This window comes from Scatophagus argus, chromosome 21 (assembly GCF_020382885.2).
Source record: "Scatophagus argus isolate fScaArg1 chromosome 21, fScaArg1.pri, whole genome shotgun sequence".
Taxonomy (NCBI): domain Eukaryota; kingdom Metazoa; phylum Chordata; class Actinopteri; family Scatophagidae; genus Scatophagus; species Scatophagus argus.
Genome location: NC_058513.1, coordinates 12,207,584 through 12,223,949, shown reverse-complemented (window position 1 = coordinate 12,223,949; position 16,366 = coordinate 12,207,584). Strand labels below are relative to the sequence as shown.

At 43.5% G+C, this 16,366-nt stretch overlaps 1 protein-coding gene across 27 annotated transcripts in view; it reads left to right on the top strand.

The window, feature by feature from the left end:
• Positions 1 to 1,802: 1,802 nt before the first annotated feature.
• The window catches only part of tcf7l2 (transcription factor 7 like 2), an 88,447-nt gene continuing 73,883 nt past the window's right edge, over positions 1,803 to 16,366 (top strand). For 4 of the 27 annotated variants that reach the window (XM_046377851.1, XM_046377850.1, XM_046377854.1 and 1 more), the window contains exons 1-3: positions 1,840 to 2,391; positions 2,555 to 2,621; positions 2,820 to 2,944. In XM_046377851.1, the coding sequence (XP_046233807.1) occupies positions 2,203 to 2,391; positions 2,555 to 2,621; positions 2,820 to 2,944 (381 nt within the window). In that variant the 5' untranslated portion in view covers positions 1,840 to 2,202. Of the gene's footprint in view, positions 2,392 to 2,554; positions 2,622 to 2,819; positions 2,945 to 16,366 lie in introns of all 27 variants that reach the window. The other 23 variants (XM_046377846.1, XM_046377839.1, XM_046377865.1 and 20 more) reach the window with 19 other exon arrangements.

The following is a 16,366-nucleotide window of genomic DNA, read 5'->3' as shown; positions in this document are numbered from 1 at the left end:
CTCTTCTTCCACCGGCTGCCTAAACACAGACACGCTGGATGAGAACCAGAAGCGGCAAACCCTTTCCCTTCCTCCCTGCTCCCCAACACTGCCGCCTGGGCTGCAGCCAGCTAACACAAACACTGCTTTCCCCTCATCCAGATAAAGCACATCAGTGATCACTGAGCGGAATAGGCTGCTTTCATGGTGCTGACTGGTCTAGGTGTGTTGGTAGGCAGATCCACAACACCTTAGTGCTACACTGTGCACATAATTCCTCATCACTGCTGTTTGACAACACTGCCGAGAGCAGATACAGAGGAATTACTGTGGTTTTTATGCCTCTAACAGCATGATGACATGAAACAATATTTTTTTAATCAGCGATTCTACGTCTTCTTTTGATCTTATAGGGATTTATTTTGCTTGAAAGGAGGCAGCCATGTTGCAACAGAGTGTAAGTGTCACCTGCACGTATGTTTCAGCTCCGTTCACTCGCAGCCGAAATTTGAAATTCATTGTTCATTTTGTGATTGCTCCATCAAATATCGGCTATAATATAAACTGCATTTCCTGGGCTGATGAGATAAGGTTACTGAATCACTGGCGCTGAGCTCATCGCCGGCACGCACACACACACACACACATACAATCACACACAGATAGACAGACATGCACATTTCTCCTGTTCAGATGGAAGCCCCCCCATCACTGTTGCTTTTACATACATTTCAGGTGGGCATCGGCAGGTTTTCTGTTGTGTCTTTGTTCCTAATCAGCCAGAGAATTGCTCAGTATTTTCCATTTTAGCGTTTTCTCTCTTTCTTGGTCTTAATTGTTAATTAACAGGAACACATTGGATTAAAAAAAAATGTATAACTGACTTCCTAGAATAACTGGCGTGCATGTAAATAAAAAAAAAAAAAAACGAAAGCAGGTAACAAACACAAAATATGATTTTGCTGACATGGACTATAAAGGGATGTCGTAGAATTTCAGTTTCCTCAACATGTTTTCTATTAATTGCAGTCACCTGCGGTACGACATGTTTTATATATATATATATATATATTTCCTTTTCTTTCAGGCTAAAAGCTGTTCCAGAAGAATAAGACGCGGAATTGGAGCATCCAAATCTGCATCGGTTATTTGTGTCCAGTCTGTCCGCTGAGGGAACAAGAGAAAAATAAAGAAACAGCCCAGTCTGTGCTGCCAGTGAGGAATTCAGGTTAGTCCCAGAGGACATCACACCTGTCAGGAAAGCAGGATGCAATAACACCCTCCGTCCCAAAAAATAGATCTAAGGAAACATTATCTAATATAATGAAAAATAGATCTAAAGGAACTGACAAAGCAGATAAAATTGGAAAACAAGCTTGGAGTGCTGGCTCTGATAGGCCTCTTGTATTTAGCAAGAAAAAAAAAAAAGGAGGGGAGGGGGGGCAGAGACACAAAAGTAAGTTCTATAAGCTGAATGTGAAGGTTTTGGTTATAATTTAAGCTCTAAATGTTAACTTAATTTGCCCCCTGTGTGACAGACTGGTCGGGAATGCTGGAGTCAAACTGGTTGCAAACAGCCTGAGGAAGTACCTTCTTTTCTTTTTTTCCCTCTCTCTCTCTCTCCTCCACAGGGGAGACCGCCCATATGTGCGTTTAATCCACATTTGCAAGCAACTCCTATCTTCCTCCTATTTTACCATCAACTGTCCTGCTCCCAAACTGCCTTTTTCCTCCTCACATGCTTTTTCACTGCAGTCGTCCGCCGGCTTCCTCCAGCCTCCCTCTCTCCCGTCTCTCTCTCTCTCTCTCTCCCCCCTTCTCTGTTTTTTTTTTCCTCCTATTTATGAAAACGTCACTTCAAGTCCCTCCCTGTTTGAATCTCATTAGTTTCTTGTGTGTTTCTCCCTGTCAATAATCCTGAATCCAGACTCTCTCTATTTCCATCCCTCTCTATCTGTCAATCAGCGCCGCCTTTGAACTGAAAACCACTCCGACCAACTTCAACTCACTCAATCCGAGCGGCTCGGCTCCTTCTCCGGCTTCCTTTTTCTGCCAAGATTCCCTTCTTTTTTAGTTTTGTACCAACCGCCAGAGCTTTGGAAAACGCCAATACAGACCCCAAACTTAAACTCGGACTTTCTAGATCACCGAGATCAAGGGTTTAAAACTTCGTGTTTTTGCCCCCCCTCAAAAAAAAAAAATTTTTTTTTTTGCTCGGGAAAAATGCCGCAGCTCAACGGCGGTGGAGGGGACGATCTGGGTGCAAACGATGAAATGATTTCCTTCAAAGACGAAGGGGAGCAGGAAGAGAAAATTTCGGAGAACTCCTCGGCAGAAAGGGATTTAGCCGATGTCAAATCTTCACTTGTAAACGAATCGGAAACGAATCAAAACAGCTCGTCGGATTCAGAGGTAAGTTGCACATTAAAAGCGGGGATCGATCGTCCCCGGCGCTGTTAAGTTAGGGGCCTGCGTTTGTTAACATGTTAACACTGATAGACTTGAAGAGAAAAGTTTACTATCACCCTCATCGTGTTAACTTTAACGCAATCCCTGTGTTTCATTGCATTTCAAGGCGGAAAGACGGCCTCCGCCTAGATCTGAAACTTTCAGAGACAAAACAAGAGAAAGTTTAGAGGAGGGTGAGTTTCTCGTTTATTGTTCCACTCTTTCTTTCTTTTTTTTTGCACCATGACATTACATGTGCCCGAAGGAGGGGGATCCCCACCACCCCCCCCTCGCTTTAATCCTCAAATGCATTTTTGTGGGGGAAAAAAAAAAGTTTTCAAGGCCACTTTATAAAAAAAAGTTTTCTTCTTTTTTCCCCCCCGCCATGTTAGCTGCGAAAAGGCAAGATGGAGGGCTGTTCAAGAGCCCACCGTACCCGGGCTATCCATTTATAATGATCCCCGATCTCACAAGCCCCTACCTTCCCAATGGATCACTTTCTCCAACAGCACGCACAGTAAGTTCATTTATTTACCACTGTATGTGCACACACACACACACACACACACACACACATACGGACTGCCGAGCAGACACGGAGGCAGTCACACACGGAGGGTTGTCACCCAAGAAAAAGTGCAGGCTTTAAAAATGTAGAGCCAAGTTTTCCAACTCCTCATGAAGTGTACAGTACAATGGCATGCATGTCCGCCTGCAGCTCCCAGCCTGTGTGTTTGCCATGGGCAGCAGCTAGCATGCTAACAGGGCTAAGTGCTAGGACTCAATGACCAAAAAAAAAAAAAAAAAGATTATGGTGATATGGTAGGCATGACATATTTGCTTCTATATATATTTTTTTGCAACTTTTAAATTAATTGCACGCGAATTAAAAATGTTATTGTGATTATTGTTTATTCTTCTTATTGTTGCTATAATTGCGTTATTATTGCGCAGGGCTCTGCTGTATTCCACGCTACAAGTGCATGATTTTAAGCCACTGAATAATGCAATTGGCTTGTGTTTGCACAGCCTCATCAAACATGCCCTTTTTTTTTCTAACACAAGCTGCATGAGCATACAGACCTTAACACTGACTTTCTGACACGCTGCAACCAGTGTAAAGCAATGTAAAAAAAACAAAAACAATAAACAACCCAAAACAACACACACACACACACACACACAAGTGAAATCAATATGCAAATGAGCTTTCCAGAGTGATTTGCATGTGTCAAAACGTGTAAAGACATCAAAAAGCTGCATGCATTAAAATTTGACATTTTTTTTTTCCAAAACATTAAACAGTAATTTTTCTTTTAATTGAAATATGTATTTTTTCTTAAAAGTGTGACTTATTGAATGGAAATTACTGATGCAACTCTATGCTGCTGCATGTGCACCACCTTTGCTTCTAATGAGGAATCCATTGCCTTTAAAAAGAAAAAAAAAAGAAAAAGCATGTGCCATGTAAACCCATATTTATAAATAAATTCATGTTATTTAGACACAATCAGCCATGCTATAATTATGCACACTTACTCATTTGCTCAGCACCTCGCTAGTCCCACTGGGCAATGGCAATCCTTAAGCGGAATAATTTTCTCAACCATGGGTGTTTTTTTTTGGCCCCCCGTTTTAAACGATTGCAATTACAAGTCTGCACTTTAGGACCTGTCATCTCATTTTACAAGGTTAAGGCAAAGACCAGGCGTTAGGAAATATGACCCCTCCACCCCTCCTCATCCACCACCACCTCCTCAGCTCTGGCTAACGAAACTGATATTTGTTACCTGATTTTTATTTATTTTTTTGTGCGCTGTGCACACCTTGAAAATAAACGCACATCTGACACATAACGCCTTCTTTTGTGTTTGAGACAATTTCTGCTTCTGAGCTCAACGTGATCACCCGGGACTTGACATGAAATAATTTCTGCTGCTTACACAATCCTCTTTCTTTCTCTCGTTCTCTCTCTCTCTCTCTCTGTTTTAAAAGATTTTATCATTCCCAGCATATGCACATATGAGAACATTTTGCCATTCTTTCCCCTCTTAGTCAGCCAGTCTTGTCAACCCTACCGGCTGGTATGTGGAATTAGTCACTCATTATTCTCATCAGTACTGACACAAACACGCATTCGCAGCAGCACACATGATTTGAGTTGAGGCCCTTCCTTGTTTCAGTGGCAGAGGTTTTGTCTTTGAGGCGATCACAGCGCTGTGTCCTGTACTCGTCCGTGCTGCGTTCGCTTCATTGTGCTTAGGCAGCAGTTAGAAGAGCAGTAAATTGTGTAGTGTGTCTGGAGGATGCAGCGGCGAGACAGTGGTGACCTTTGCTCTCATAATTCCACCCCTGAAATTTTCACACACAAATTCAGAAAAGGAATAATCTTTTCTTTTTTAATTATTTTTTTTAAATTTTACAGAAAAAAAAAAATTGTGTTCCTTGATTTGTTACCTGATGTGTAGCTTCCCTTCTGCACCACTTTCTTGCATAAAAGACAAAGTCACTGCAAAATCTAAAAGCCGCTGCTGATCATCGAGGAGGTGCTTTAGTCCCACATTATGAGACATAACATTCATCACGGCTTAATTCACAGATCTACCTGAACAGTGACTGTAGATGCACATGGTTTTCGGCTCGCGGTGATCTTCCCACTGTACAGCCTCGGCCCCCACTGTCTGCAGCGCCCTGTGTGTCCAGCCATTAGAGCTTTGAAGTCAGCGGTCGCTGTAATATAAATGTATTAGACTTAAAGCTGGCATAAATAATTCACCTGGACATTGATTAGCTGTCTTGCTCCCTAACATGTCATGTGAGGTGCTGAATATGACTGCTAGTATTATTGGAATGAGACTTTCACTGTCTCGTCACGAAAGGCTTTGATTCTCGCTGCTTTTCCCTTCATTTTTCTTCTTCTGCTGCTCCTGGTTTGGGCGATGCTCTGGTATTATTTTTAAGATGTGGCTTTCAACAATCTAGGCCTTTAAATCTGTGTATTTCCTCTAAATGATTTAAATTGACATTTTTGATTACTGTGTGGCAAAATTTTCAGGTATTTCTCAGAGTAAAATTTTTTCAATTTTCAATTTTTTTTTTCTTCCTGTGAGCTGGCAGTGATCCTAATCTATGTGTCTATCTGGGTATTTTATCTTGTTTCAGTGTTTTGTTTTGGGTTTTTTTTTCTCAGACTTGAGGGGGAAAAAGAATTCCTGCATGTGGCAGTTACCATAATTTGTCTGACCTCTGGGAGCCATAATCAGTGAGAATTTGTTTTTCCTACCACCTAAGTCCAAGAAGGCTCACAATTTAGTATCATTTAGCAATTTGACATGACGTTGTGCCCGGGCTTTAAAACACATCCTCTCCTCCTCTCCTCTGCCTGCCGTCTCCCTCCTCCCTAAACCTCACACAAAGGCCTGCTGGATCACTGGGTGCAGGTCGAGTTGGAGCAGTGGCCTGCCCAGTTCGCCTCGGTCTTTCTATCTGCTTTCACTTCCCTCCTTGTTCCCTTTGCTCCCTCTGTCTTCCTTCCTCTCTCTGTCTACCTTTTGTCTCCTGCCGATGCTAACGCAGGTCTTGTGAAAAAAGGTGGTGGGTTAACTCCGGTGCTGTGGGCTAACATCACACCTCAACAGGTCTGGAGACGGAGAGGCTCAGGGAGGGAGAGCTGGATCTGGGCGGCAAGCTCTCCTGCATCGGGGCTGCAGGGCCGTAAATCCACTGGCTTTATTTACTGCCTCTCGGACTTATGAATGTTAAGATATTTGACGCCACCCCTGGCCTCATAATTCTCCAAGCCTGGAGACTTTTGGCGGAGGTTTTGAGTTTCGACGTATAATTACGACTAGTTTTAAAAAAGAACAAGAAAGTGCAGGGGTGGGCGTGTGGGTGGTGGGGGCAATGGGGGGGTTGAAAACACAACACCAAGCATCCACCGCTGTGTTTAGAGTGAAAAAAGACGCTCCCAGAACCCGTGGCGATTCCACTACAAGACGGTGGAAAGGCTTTGTGTGCTTGAAACAATAGCTTTTCTCCCCTTTTCCCTCTTTGTTTCAGTTGTGTTGCGATCGCTCACGTCTCTGCAGATTCACCTTTCTGGGGGAAGAAAAAAAAACAAAACATAAATAAATCCACTTTCATGGAGGCCGACTTCCTCCTTTATCATTTTTTATTTTAGGCAGAAATAATGGAGGATTTACTGGTCAGATTATTGTAATGAACGTGCGCCTTTGTGCTCACGTGCACACATTGCTGTGGCCTTATCTGTTATAATTGACACAGACACACAGTATCTTTCCTAAACGTGGCAGCAGCATAAGCATAACAATGGTATATCATATGGATTATGTGTGTTCGGCTGCTGTAAATGGATTTTTGGCTCTGACAAGAGGAAAGATAGTTTAATGCGGATTTAAGGGATAGGGCCCACACCTTATCAAATTGGCTTTACATGTTAATAGGGCCTAATTGGTGTCCGCAGGGGGTTTCATGGCACGACGCGGCCGCATTCTGCGCCTGTAGCCGCAAAATGCACTCTGAATTTAGTTGGAAGGTTGCGCTCCTTTTGTCTTGCAAATCACTTTTGTTTACAAAGTATGGCGGAAGCGGCTCCCGCTCGCTCTCTGTCTCTCTCTCTCTCTCTCTTCCTCTCTCCCTGCCTCCCTCCCACTACTCCTTTTTGTGCTCCCTCTCTTCCTCTCTCTCTCCGCTGTTTCTCTCATCCTATGCGAGGAAAGGGGAAAGGAAAGGTCCTTATTTTTCTTCGACTCAATAAACAGCCATAAAAAGCACAATCTGCTTTGGATTTGAGGAGTTAAGTTAGAGAAAGGGGTGGTGGGGGGTGGGAAGCAAAGTTTGGCACCATTAAACTAAAATTGGGGCCTGCTAGACATTAGCGGTGCACAGCACATTCTCGGAGCTTAATTAGTCCAAACTGTAATTGTTCATGGTCTGCCAATAGGAGTAATGCTCAGGAAAAGTGGAGTTGCACTAAATCGGCCCAGGGTTTTTAAAACAATAAATCACTCGCATATTTGTGCCGTGATTCAGATGGAGGCTCGACCTCTCCCATCTCGACATGTGGTAAATTGTAAAGTCAATGAATCGCAGATGTAGGGGTGGGGTGGTGGTGGTGCTGGTGATGGTGGTGGTGGTGGTGGGGGGGACAGGACGGGACTCAGAAAGAGAGGGAGAGGGAGTACAGTAAGGTTTTGTTAGTGCCTGGTGAATGAATGGAAAAGATTTGTGCAGTAAATATTTACCGAGGATATATATATATATATTTTTATTTTTTTTCCTCTCTCTCAGCTAGCTGAGCTTAATTGTCTAATGCTGATGATGTTGGCAGGCTGAGCCGCGTGAGAGCTTACGCGCTCGTCGATCTGTCACTCTGCTTGAAACGCCACAGAGGCGAAAAAAGAGGAAAAAAAAAATCAGTCAGTTTGTGAGTGTGTTTCTAATCAGATTTTTAACCAGTGCAAAGGGAGCATTGGTTCCCTGGTGACAGTGTGAGCTGGGTTTGGGTGTAGCTGATGTTCAGCTGCAGTCAAGTCTGGTTTGGGGCTGAACCTATTTTTAATTAAATCATCGACTTCATTGTTTTTAATGTAATAACAGCTAATCTGATGCCTAATTTTGACTTCAATGTAACAGATTATGCCTGTTACTCATTAAGTCTCAGCACAGGCTGGATGTTTTCTTTCTTCTCCTTCGTCTTCTTCTTCTTTTTTTTTTTTTTTTTTAGTTTAAACAAATTATTCTCAGAATGGATAAATCCATTTTCACTTCTTGTATCCTTCACTGTGTCTGTCAGTGAGCCACCACACTCTGCTTTTCTGTGCCTGAGCAAAGAAAAAAAAGGGCATTAGTTTAGCAGCTGTGCACTGGTGCCCCCCCCCAAGCCCCCAGTGTAACCCCCCCACTCCCCTCCTCTCCCACCAGCACCCCCCTCGCTCTCTCTTTTCTCCCATGCATTTCTATAGAGCTCAACACAAAGATAGTACTGTACATCTGGAATGCAACTTTTGTCATCTGTTAAATATAGGCTAGTTCTGCTCCTGGCCCACAGGGCTTGGGGCTCCCTGAAACATGGAAATTAAATTATTTTGTGTGTGTGTGTGTGTGTGTGTGTGTGTGCATGTAGCCACCAGTTAAATTTGTATTCGCACACAGGGCATGTTGCTTTATTTGTGTTTACTGTTTTTCCTCGGTGGACGGCACATCCTGCACTCCCTGGAATTGTTGGCAAGTGCACTTTTAATTTCAAAAGCAGCACAGAAATAAGCACAGAACCTCATATCAGTTTGTTTTCTCATCCCATTTCACATTCTGTCTGCGTTTTTAATACTGAAAATATACACCTGACAGTGCTTTCAAAATGCATTGCCCTTTTTGAATTTTAAATTCTTGAGGGACAATGCCTATCTGATCCATTCACCCGTGTTAAGTAGTCCCCAGTACAAATACACGTGTTGACAGTGTTGGTTTGGCCTTGGTGAGGCTTCCTCTGACTTTCCAGCCAATGGAATGAACTTACATGGAGCTGTTTCACATAAAGACTTGAAAAAAAGCGATAGGATCATTTCAAGTGGTTGCTTCGGATTTGAGATTTTATTGGCATTGTTACTGCGCTGCATCCAGTGGAGAAAAGATAAAGTTAAAATGACTATCGATCGAATCTTTCACATATGAAGGTTATGGGTAGGATTAGCTAGTTTCAATAGATGATTACCCAGAATTGATGTTTTTCACAAAGTGTTACAGCTACAAAACCATTGAAAATGTCATTTTCTATCAAGACAGTTTGAGTGTTGAAGAATTTTGAAAGCATTTGGTCCAGCAGACCTTTAAATGCGCATCTAATCATATTTTACCTGCTCAGCATTTTTAATAGAGCAGCAGAAACCAACCCCCCCCCGATGTCATACACATAATTGTTTTAGCTCAGGTGTCGCTCCAGAATCACTTCTGGTACGTGCATTTCTTTTTCGCATCTCCGTCCTCTCCTTGCCTGAATGTGCATATTTCTGTAAGTTCATTCATAATGGGACCAGAGTGCTCCAGTAGCCAAATGAGTTCACCAGTAGCGGAGTGGGAGGGAAAGCACGGAGTGGGGGTGGGAGGGCAGAGAAAAGCGGGAAATGTGTGCTAGGACTGTGTCTATGTGAGTGGAGGGGGGGACGGAGGGGTGACGGCGGTGGTGGAGGGGCTGGGGGTCGGACGCACAAAAGCTGCCTGAATAGAGCGCATAATTGCTGTTAATGCCAGGGCAATGAGAGCAGCGACAGTTCCTGGTTAGATGTCCAAACAATAGTGCCCCTAGGCTTCACATTTATCTTCCCGTTGAACAAAAAAACAAGAAAACCAGCAGGGACTGAGAGGAGAGGAACACACATTGGAGCAGGCAAGTTTCAGTTTTCAGCCACGCTTGACGAGCAGGCGTGTGTTCATGTGTGTGGTTTCTGCCTCTGAATCAACCCCCGGTTCTTCCCACCCCCCACCCTTTCCACCACGTTGCTCTCCGTGCTCCCCACCCTCATCGTCATCAAAAAATTAGCCTTAAAAGCTCTGGGTGAGAGGGCCGCTGTGACGCCAGAGGAATTCTGGCGGTGCCGGCCTTCTGTTTGGATTGTGGAGTGTGTATGGGAAGGGTCAAAGTGCACCAGCGCTGACATGCTTTTTGTTGAGAAAGGAGCTTCCCCTCTCACCCCTTTTTTACAACGACTGATACGCCGTGCTGGAGTCTCTACTGGAGTTTTTTTTTTTTTTTTTTTTCAGCTTGTGTGTGTGCGCGCGCCCGTTTGTGTGTGGGTGAGTGTGTGCATGCATGCAGGGAGGAGGTGCCATCACTGCCATCACAGCTCTTAATGATCATGTCGGGCTAGATAATGACTAGCCGTGCCAGTGTGCAGTGAACACCTGTGGTACGCCAGCCTTTAATGGATGTGGTAGAATTCTCTGGAACATACCACAGAAGAAGAATGTCATTCATGCTAATACGGCCGTGGATGGAAATATTGGAAAGCTGGCATTTTTTTTTTTACTTCAAATAACACACCGATTCTTTCAAGTTGTGAAATTAAAACACCTTTCTTATGTATTTCTTTGGTTTTGCAGAGGACAAAAAAAAACATGAAAAGTTGAAAAAACCTGAGCCAAACTGCCAGTAATGCAGTATAACCAAGTACAATTCATTCAAATACCATACTTAAATACAATTTTTAGGTACTTGTACTTTACTTGAGTATTTCCATTTTTTTCCTACTGTATACTTTCAGCGGCAGAGGCAAATATTGTAGTTTTTGCGCCACTTATTTCATAGCTGATATACTACTACTTTGCAGAAGTTGGGCAAATCAAAGAAATTCTTGAAAAGAATTTGAAAAGAACAAACAAACAAACAAACAAGAAACACTGGAACAAAATGCTGAGTATCTGAACCAGTTGTTGACCAGGCCCATAATCAGTGTGTCACTAGTTTTGTCAAATTCACCTTCTTATCGAGACAGCTGTGAGGGTGTCAGTATTTCCAGATTGTGTGTTTTTTGTTTTTTACTTTTTCCTCTGCTATATGAACAATTACACAGTAGTGGTAGAAAACAGTGGAACCTCCAGCAAATGTAATGTTCTGCATAAAAGCTCTTATGTTGCCTGTTTTTATGTAGGCGATCCTGTGGTGGTTTGAGCTCTTATATTATGCAATTTTTATTTTTTTTACAAGATATTAAAGATAAATTATATCAGATGCGATGTGCAGTATCAGAATTTGTTCAGGTACATACAGCATATTAAGCAGGTGTTTTTCAGAAGTCTTGTTTTTCTACCTAGTTTGTAACTCCGGACTTAATGTAGTCAAGGGAATTTGTGCCTGCAGATAATCTGTTTAAAATGGCTCTGATGGGAAGGAAGCACTTTGTGTGTGTGCTAAACACATAATGAAGAAGTTTAAGGTGATAAAACTCCAGTCAATGTATTTTTAATCTACTAATTAAACTTTTAATTGTAGCGGGATAAGCTCCGAGGAGTGCGTGTGATTATGCGTGGATGTTTGGGAAGCAGAGCGAGTCCACTAATGAGGTGATCGTCTGCTCGTTTGCCGTTAAAGGTGGTGGATTCATAACCGCCTGCAAAAGGTGAGGGAGGTTCTGGAGTGCAAGCAGAAATAAATTCATCTACTAATCTGCGGATTATGGTAGGATTTGGACGAAAGAAAATGTTGGCGAGATTACTTAAAAAATGCACAAGGCTAATAAAATGCAACCCCTTTGCACTGGTGTGCTGTGTGGAACAACGTCAGACTCCTCTTCCTGTTTTTTTTTTCTAGTTGATGAACCAATTCCAGCGGAAAACAGATTAAGAGTAAATTCCTGCTAGCTCTTAAACCAGCTGTTAGAAACCTATTTACACACAATAATAATACGCCTCTTGTAAAGAGACAGCTGTCAACTTGTGTACAGCACTAGATAACATTTCATGTGAACAGCTTGTCACATCCACACATGGCCTACGCCTGGCGTGCGAGCACTGCATTGCAAACCATTGTGCAGGTGTAGAGTGCGTTAAGCGTTTGTTTTGCTCCAGAAAGCAGCATCAAGTGATATGATTGGTTGTGCAAATTTAAATAGATTGAAATGGAATTGTATAAAGTCTATATAACAGCACTTTACAGTCCATACTTTGTATTTCAAATGGATTACATTTTACATTGCTTTTCAAATAACAGTTGACACCCCCCATCCCTTACTTGAACTATATTCATAATAACTTCTCCCATAACCCCTCCACCCCCCCCCAAAAGTCCTCAGCATTACGTATTCATTCCACTCCAGTGAGAGGCTGGTGTGTCAGCAGTGTTCAGGGTCAATTCCAAAAGTGAACAAATTGACTCGCGGCACTGAGCGAATTGTCAGTGGCCTCCCTCTCTCCAGGGGTCAGAGTGAATGGAGAGCCTTGTTTGGACAACTGTCCTGAGGTGAGACGAGTGGCCTTCACCGTCCAGCCAGAAGGGACGAGCTGATGGACGGACAGACAGAGGAACCAAATTAACTGGCAGATGAATGTGGCACTGTTGAGGTGGAAAACAATGCAATCTGGTCACCCTGAAATTACAGTTTGATTGAAATCATGACCTGCGGTTCACGGTTGTTGGCGGCTCTGTTGGTGTCCAGTGCTGGGGCATTGACACAAGGAGGAAGTAATGATTGTGGTCTTCCTATAATAAAACCAAGCCCGAACGACAACTGATTTACCAGACGTCTGTGGTAAATATTAAATGCAGATTAGTGCTGCACATGTGCAGCAGTGCTTTCAGGATGATTATTCTCAAATGATGCGTCTTCTTCCATCAGGTTCCCTTGTGGCGGTCACTTTTCAAAACTGTTGAAGTGAGAGATTAGATTTCTTATTTGGTTTGGCAGTTGCTTAAGTGGAGCAGCCCACTGTCAAAGTCCAAAGTTAACACCACAAAATTCCAAAGTTTGTCTTCTGTGGATAAACAAGTAAGGAAATACTGGCCTGTAACTTTGTGGATGTCTTGGTTATACTGTATGTATACACTCTTTAATCCTTGGGTTCTCTCAAGCCTGGGCTGTGGTGAACACCTAAACGTAATATGATCTTTCAGTAGGAGGAAATTGTTGAGGAGATATCATGTATTTGTAAGATAAACATGTATACTAAACAAAATTTATTTTTAGATGCTAAGATGTTTTACTTTCCTATCTCTTTCCTGCCTGCTGTTAATTTCAGATGTTAATCGTGAATCTGAAACCCGATCAGTCATATTGAAAGTTAAGACTGGCGTCATGTAGGTGGGGTGGCCTTTGTGTCATGTGCTGCACGTCACAGTGCCCTTTAGAACCAGGACTCTCCTTATCTCCTCTTTACTGCCTCCTCTATCTTTATTGGCCTCCGCACTTTGCATATTTGAAATATCAATAAAGATAAATTTCCAGCTTTGTCATTCGCAGGTGGCGTCAAGTGGTTAAGAATTCAGGATGGATCCTTCAGCGATGTGATGATTTCAGTTGTCTCAACTGCTAATCTCCCAACTGTGGGCGGTCACCGTGGACTCTGGCAGTCAGCGTTTAAGCAGCCAGTGCAGGGCTCCAGAGCATTTCTCATAGATGAGTCCAGCTTTGCGTGTCTATAAAAGCCCTTTGTCCGTTGTGGATGACCCTTGCTGTTGTAAGGCCTGTATCTGGCTCTGCTCAGGCAGGCAGGCAGGCAGGCCTGCAGTGAGGATGCAGCAGCTGGCTGGGGCCCAGGCACAGGAATGCTGTGTGTGCTGTTTAAACAGTGGCTTGTCTCAGTGCAGGCCTGGAGGAGCCAAGGGAAGGAAGTTGCTGCATGTTTACATAGCTGAATTGTCCTTTGGGCCCCCCAGTGTCTAATGCACTTCTGTTCAAACAGTCACAAGTGTGCAGATGACCCCCACTGATGCCGGTGTTCACAGCTCTGCCTTAACCCTGCCTCTGCTCTCTGTCTGAGTGTGTGTTTGTGAACAATGAAACAGTGAAAGAGCGACAGTCTCTACTTTCTTCCCTACTGTGGGTGTTTGCTGCTTTAACCTGGAGGTTTGGATGATAGATAAAAAGTATTACAAGGCTCAGTTTATCACACTGAGACACAAGGGATGGGCAGCAAGAAGTGATGTACAGACAGATGAAGAGATAAAAGGCGCCTCATTGCTCTAACTGAGGTCCTGTCCAGCGAGCAGCCAGACATTGACATACGGTGGAGTCGTCAAGCTAATTGTTGTTTGAATTACCTGTTATGATCCGATGACAAATCTCTCGTGCTCTTGCCACCAGAGCGGAAAATGTATCCGGGGATTGGCGTGATCTTTGCGAGTGTGTAAACCTGGCTTCAACAAGATGGATAAATGCAATTATTGGGCAGACCTGGAGAGGAGAAAATCCATTTAAAACCCGTAAAGCTAAGCAGGGGCTGTGGTTAATTCATTTGGCCAATTTACGGGTGATGTACGAGTGTCAGGGCACATTAGTCAGGCGGGGGAGAGGTGAGTGTGCGTTAGCTCAGTGGGTTGCGTGGATGTGTGTTTTTGTTGTGGGGGGTCCACATGTGAAGATGCTCTTTGGTTGCAGAACAGTCTTGAGGACAACCCCCCCCCCTCTGCTTGCCATCTCAGCGGACAAAACAAATGGAGCCTGGACATGGAAATGACAAAAAGATGCACTGAGTGCACTGAGTGGGAGGGAGGCGGGATTGCTTTGCAAATGAGGTGGGAAAACTTGTCTGTGGTCCACTGGGCAGCAGAGTGAGTACCAGCATGCTTTGCCATACTGAGAGCTCAATCAGGTCCCGTCGACGCCTCCACTTCCTGTGAGTTAAATGACTATTCTTTCTATGTGTGGCAGTCGTGGCCCCACTGTAACCAGCCATGTAATTAAATGCCCCATAAGAGCAGACCTGTAACATAATATGTGGTTCCAGTGTCAGTCTATCAAGTAGTGTCTTTACAAACATTTTAATTTCTGTGTAATTAGAAGTGAGTGGACATTAATGCATAGAAAAGCAAACAGAATTTAGAAAAGAAATAAAATATTGCTCGAGGGTTTGTGTTGTGTTAATTCACTCTGACCCACAGTGACTTTGATACTCTTAAAAACTTAAGGGAGTTTAAAATTGAGTGATAATTACAGTGCGGATGTGTTTACTGCGGGTATGCAGTAGAGCTACAGAGATTAGTCTATTAACTCGACAACCAAAAGAAAATTAATTGCTGGCTATTTTGATAAATGATTGATCGTTTCAGTCACTTTCCAGGTAAAAATGTCATATTTGCTTTCTGAAATGTAAGGATTTGCTGCTTATTTTTTGTCATTTATGATATTAAATGAAGAGTCTGTGGGTTGAAGATGTCGCTTTGGGCTCTGAGGGTTTGTGATGAGCATTTTCACATATTTTGACCTGTTATAGACTATGCAATTAATCATAGAAATAATCAGCAGGTTACATGACGGAAATTGTTAGCTGCAGCACTTTTATGCCAAGCCTTCTGCTGGGTGACTTGAGATCTCTCCTTTTGTACTGAGCAGTGTTTGCTTCTGCCACAGACAGTCACACCTATGCTACTCTTAATTTGTTACCACCCGGGTTATTTTTGGCCTGTTTTTCTCGTGTAGCGTGGACAGACGTATGTTTATCAACTGTTGCAAGTCATTGACATTAGATGGCTTCGCTCTGCTTAGTCTGTTACACAGCCATTGTCTCACTGGAGCAAAACCACTCAACGGTTACACAAGCTGAGCGGTATGCAAAAACAGTGGTTAGAGCATAGTGGGGCGGGTGAGAGGCGTTGAGGTAAGCTTTGGTTTACAGCTCCAAGCCACAGCCTGAATCAGGGCACGGCTTGCTTGCAGACAGAGAAACATGAGAGGTTAAGACCTCTCTCACTATGATGCCGATGCTTTTCAAGTGGTTGGGATCATACTTAAGTGCCTCTTGGTTCCGTAGATTCGGACTGCCGTGCGCATGCATGTTTGCAGCCTGTGTCGGAAACAGTGTATGTTAACATGTGTCACCTGACTGTCGGGCAGTCGCTCTATGGAAACCAAAGTCGGTGTGAATGCTGAGGCTTGTCAAAGACAGGTGCCTGCCGCCCATGCCTGCCATATAGCAGCTGAGGAAAGACGGCAAGGCCCACAGTCAAGTGAGGGCCATTGGGATACAGCATCGGTCCAAATTCCTGGCCTCGCTGCAGTCCTGTGGCTTAAGGCTGAAACATGCTATATGCACCAGTGCATGTGCTTTCTGCAGCCACTTGGTGCACTGTACATACTTTGTGCATGCTTGTCTTTGTAACTCTATAGAGAGGAATGTTATTGTGCTCTGAAATAATGCAACCAGCTTTTCACTTGAAGCAGTACGGTCAAAATAAGCATACATGAACAAGGAATTTTCCTTACTCTGGTTA